General features: G+C 42.9%; 1 protein-coding gene across 1 annotated transcript; it reads left to right on the top strand.

Annotated features, from left to right (window-relative positions):
- Positions 1-57: 57 nt before the first annotated feature.
- NDUFB4 (NADH dehydrogenase (ubiquinone) 1 beta subcomplex, 4, 15kDa) lies at positions 58-2059 on the top strand (the record flags this gene model as incomplete). Its single annotated transcript, XM_008941868.1, has 2 exons — positions 58-204; positions 2000-2059. Coding segments are annotated over 2 exons (207 nt in total), but the record flags the coding sequence as incomplete, so codon positions are not given.
- Between the last annotated feature and the right edge of the window lie 2637 nt (positions 2060-4696).

Genomic DNA, 4696 nt, shown 5'->3' with positions numbered 1-4696 from the left:
CGGAGTGGCCGGCGCAGGGCCCCTGAGGGCTTCACCGCGGCTTTCTTTCCAACCTAGGAAGATCCTGCCTTGATCCGCTGGGTCTACGCTCGGACGCTTAACATCTACCCAAATTTCCGCCCGACACCCAAGACGTCCTTTCTAGGAGCAATTTTTGCGATAGGCCCTCTCCTCTTCTGGGCTTTTGCCTTCAAAATTGACAGGGTAAGTCAGCTGACAGCACTGGCCGTCAGTGAACACCAGATTGTAAAATGTAAATCTGCCTGGAGTCTTAATTCGTGGGATATGCTTGCATGTAAGTATGATTGAAGTAATGACGGAAGGGAAGCTGCTACGGAGCATGCTATATCTCAGAGCCTCGTAACAGATTGCAAAGTCCTGTTGTGCTGAAAGCCATGTGTAGTAGCCTTGGGTATGGCCAGTCACCGTTCCCAGGATCAGGATATTTTGCTACAATAAAGCTGTCTGTAGCACTGGCAGTGTAAATTAATCCGAAGAGGCTGTTACTTTCAGCTGCTGACGTGCAGTAACTGTGCTTTTATAAAGAAATAAAAAGTGAACTTATGAATGACCAAATTGGCAACATCTCTGTGAATTTTTTAACTATTTCTCTAATCTCATGAAGCAAATAGGGAGCAGTATTTACAATGATTGCAGTGCCTGATCACAGTTGGCTGCTGTAAAATTTTGGGTGGTTTATCTTGCTTCTGTTCTAACTCCTGAAACGTGGATACTGGAATCTGAGCAATGGTATATCATTCTGAAAAAAAAACTCAGCTATGTGCATAGATAAGAAAAGGCAGGATGTCTGGCAGCCTACCTGGTTTTACTAGTGATTTTGTGGCTACTGTTAAACACTTCTATTTCCTTCTTTTGCACAAAAGTAGCGTTTTTAGATCAAGTCATAAACCGAGAGGCACAAACATAAATTAAAATTAACATAGGTTATCATTAATTTTTATTATTAAAATTTAATATAGATGATTAAAATTAATACAGAATGTTTGTAGAGAATGTTCTTTTCTACGTTGAATCAAAAATACAGGTTTTAGGAAATGTGCCGAGCATATTAGCATAAGTGTTTGTGAGACTTCAGCATCTCTGCAGCATTTTGACATGCTGGTTTTGATTTGTGTGTAAAGCCACAAATCATTTGGGCTTAGCCACCAAATGTGGCTTAGGCTGTGAGTGCTTGAAAATAAACCTGTGCGAGTGAAATCTAGTTATACCTGCCTGGAAATATTGAAGCTGAAGTCTTTAATGTAGTTTCCAGGACCATTTTTGATTTCCTTTATTTCCTTCATTACTGATATTTGGGGATTTTTCATTGTTTACTGTTAGTATATAAAGCACAGTAACTGTTACACTGTTTTCTCTGCAAAGTTTGTTGTGTCTGGGAAATCAAAAGATAAATGGTCAAGTTGTAAGCAAGTCTTCTGGTTTTATCCAGCAGAAGGCATCTGGGCAGTATCTGTGCACTGTACCCATACCTGTCAGTAAGGTGCACGATGGCAGTGAGATACAAAAGGCCTGAATACAGGCACATTTAGGAAAGTTCTTAAGAAGTTTCTTAAGAACTTCATAATGAGAAATTTTGTAATTAGATCTGTAAACTGGATTCTCCAGCCAGGAGGAGGAGGCTAGAAAACTAGGAAACTAGATGTATAAATTAACTGTGATGCAACGAGTTTGGTGAAAACTACATCAGAGGAGTTGGCCTCTGAGAGTGGCCAGATGTGCAGAAAGGTCAATCTGAGCACACGTTCTGTAGCTGGGAGGTGAAGCTGAATGCTTTGTTCTTCTTCACTTTTTAACCACAATGGCTGTTGCCAGAGTTTGTGCTTAGGGAACGATTTAGGTTGGAAGATACCCTTAAAATCATGCATGGTGCTCTCTTCTTTGGTCCATGTTGAAATACTAGGACCACTTTTCTTTCATCCAAGGCTGACTGAATCTTCTTCTCTGATAGGAGAATGATAAATGTTTTCTTTTTTCACAGGATCGTAGAGAGAAGCTTATCCAAGAAGGCAAATACAAGCGACCCTTCAGTGTATTTTAAGTTGCTGGAATTGCAGCACTCTTCATGGGGTATAAATAAAATAAGATGTACTGTGTGCTGTCCTTTCTCCTTTATGAGAATTAATCTTAACTGCTCATTGGCTGTCTTGCAACTTGAACAATTGTGGAAAGTGCAGGTAGATGCAGAGAGGGTATCCTCCCTTGGGCCACATACAGAGGCTCCTTTTAGAGCTGTGGAAGTTGCTGCAGTCAGAGCAGCACAGGCTGAAGATTAAAATTAGTAGCAGTCTAAAATGTTAAGCAAGCCCAAGGCAGTGTTCTAGAGAACTGCTGTTTGCCTGCTCGGTATTCTTCCTGGCGTTGCTTTGACTATGTCATTTACCTTAATCTGGTAATAGGCAAGTTCTGGGATACATTTTAATATCACATTTGATCTAATGTGATTATCAGTTGAGGAGCCAGCCTGCCTGCTCACAATAGGTGGAGTTAATTTTTCTTTTCCCTAATAAAACAGAAGCCTAAACCATGTATCATGTTATTGCAGTAAAATTCTGGATAAAATTACCATACCAGACATGGAAATAGTGAGCTGAATATTGTCATGCTATACCCACTAATTCTGTGATGCCTGTGAGCAGGAGAAAAGTGAAAACGGAGTTTTATTTTTGACACCGATTCCCCTGCAGTATGAGAGAATTCCATTTCACTTCTGCAAATTGGCTGTGATTGAAAAACAAAACAAAACAACTACCACCAAGCCCCACAGAACCTTGTGCCTGCAAAGATGCCTCCTCTGCTTATTCTTAGGAGAAGCCTGGTCTGCTCTGCCCTGGTCAGCTGGGATTGGGACTTGCAAAAGCACTGAAATGTGACTGCAAGGGAAAGATTTTTATTTCAGACTTGTATTGTCACATGGGCTGTAGGGGCCATCATGATCAAAAAAACTTCAGATGTTGTATGGGAGCGATTTCTTCCCAAATATGGAGGTCAATGCCAAAAGCTTTGCTGCAAAAGCTGGATACTTCCCTCTGTCTGCTGGGAAAGCAGCCTGTGTGAGGTCAGCAAGAGCAGCTCTACCAAGCCCCTTTCCTGTGTGATCAGGATGTGCCTATGGGCCATCACAAGCCCCTCCATCAGAGTGAGCTGATGAGCTTTTTCATGTAATCCCAGAATGGTTGAGGTTGGAGGGGGGCTCTGGAGATCATCTGGTCCAGCATCCTGCTCAAGCAGGGCCACCTAGAGCAGGTTGTCCAGGACCATGTCCAGATGGCTTTTGAGTATCTTCCCAAGGATGGAGACTTCATAACCTCTCTGGGCAACTTGTGCCAGCACTCCATCACTCACAACAGAAAGTTTCCTGATTTATTTATTTTTTCTTTTTTTTTTTCAAGTGTTTCCCATCACAGCTCTTCCCTTTTCTGTCTGGGTCATGGAACATTCAGGCTGTGGGAAGCTTGGCACTAGCACTGTGTGGAAGGCTGTGGCCTGCTTCTGCAATCCCATACGTGCTCCCAGGAACCCTCTCACACCTCCCTCTGCAGCTCCTTCTGCTATCTTAACCAGAGCAAACAGATTATTCTCTGCAGAACAGCTTCTCAAAGACTGTCACAAGTGATATTACAAGATACAGCTCTGGGTCAGGGCAGAGAGAGAGAGGCATCAATGCGTGGGGAAAGCAGTATTTAGGGAAAGAAATAATTGCTTGTCTGAGCATGCTAAATTAACTATCATCTTCCTGCTGCCACAAACTAATTTGATCTCCTAGGAACCATTTCCTCAGCTAATTGGAACTCGAGCTGCCACACACGGAAATTCTCCCTCGCAGCTGTATTGGTTTCAGGCCAGTGAGGCAAAGGGCTCAGGATGGGCTGTAGATGAACATCGTGCCTCTAGTCGTTCAGGCCAGGCTCAGACTGCTGCTTGTGGCACCTGCCACAGCCCTGTCCTTTGCAGATGAGAGTGTCTGATGCTGCATCCCTGCTGATTTGAGCCTGGTGCTTGGGGAAAGGCTGCCCTACTTCTCCCTCATTATTTGCAGAACTTGAGAAGCTGTTTTGTCATAAGAGACAAAGGTGCTATGCAGCAGGAGGTAGGGTTAGTGGTCTGAGGCAGTGGTCTGGGTGTATAGAGGAAGTTTATACAAAGGGGAGTTTTCCTTCAGAAATGGAGGTTTACCCTTGACTGATATGTTACCACCCATGTCTGAGATGTGCTTCAGTGATGAGTCTAGCAAGAGAAATTCAAGCCTGTAGATCACTGGATAATAACTTAGGTCCCAAATAGAAAACAAGCTTTTTCCCTCTCCCTGTAAAACATTTAGACCTCTCTTATCTGTGGATCAGCTTGATTAAATCAGCTTCTCTGGCATATTGATTCTCCTGAATGTCCTTTTCTGCACTGGCCACTTCAGAGTGAACATCTCCCTGTAGATTTTATAATGTAAAGCTTCGCTCAAAGCTGATGTTTTTTTCCCCCCAAGGATCTGATGCAGATCCAAAACCAATGATGGATGCAACTGACTGAAGTTAGGTGTCACAGCTCTACATTTCATTCTCTTTAGGAAAATTGAGGATTATTTCTCTTGGGAAGTGTGAAACATAGATCCTGAAGGCACTGAGATTTGTAACTGGAAATTTTATGTATGTGCTAAAGTGCAGGCCTGGGGTTTGGGGTGCCT

Source organism: Merops nubicus, unplaced genomic scaffold (genome assembly GCF_000691845.1).
Source record: "Merops nubicus isolate BGI_N331 unplaced genomic scaffold, ASM69184v1 scaffold17070, whole genome shotgun sequence".
Lineage (NCBI taxonomy): Eukaryota > Metazoa > Chordata > Aves > Coraciiformes > Meropidae > Merops > Merops nubicus.
This window is presented reverse-complemented; position numbering and strand designations above follow the sequence as displayed.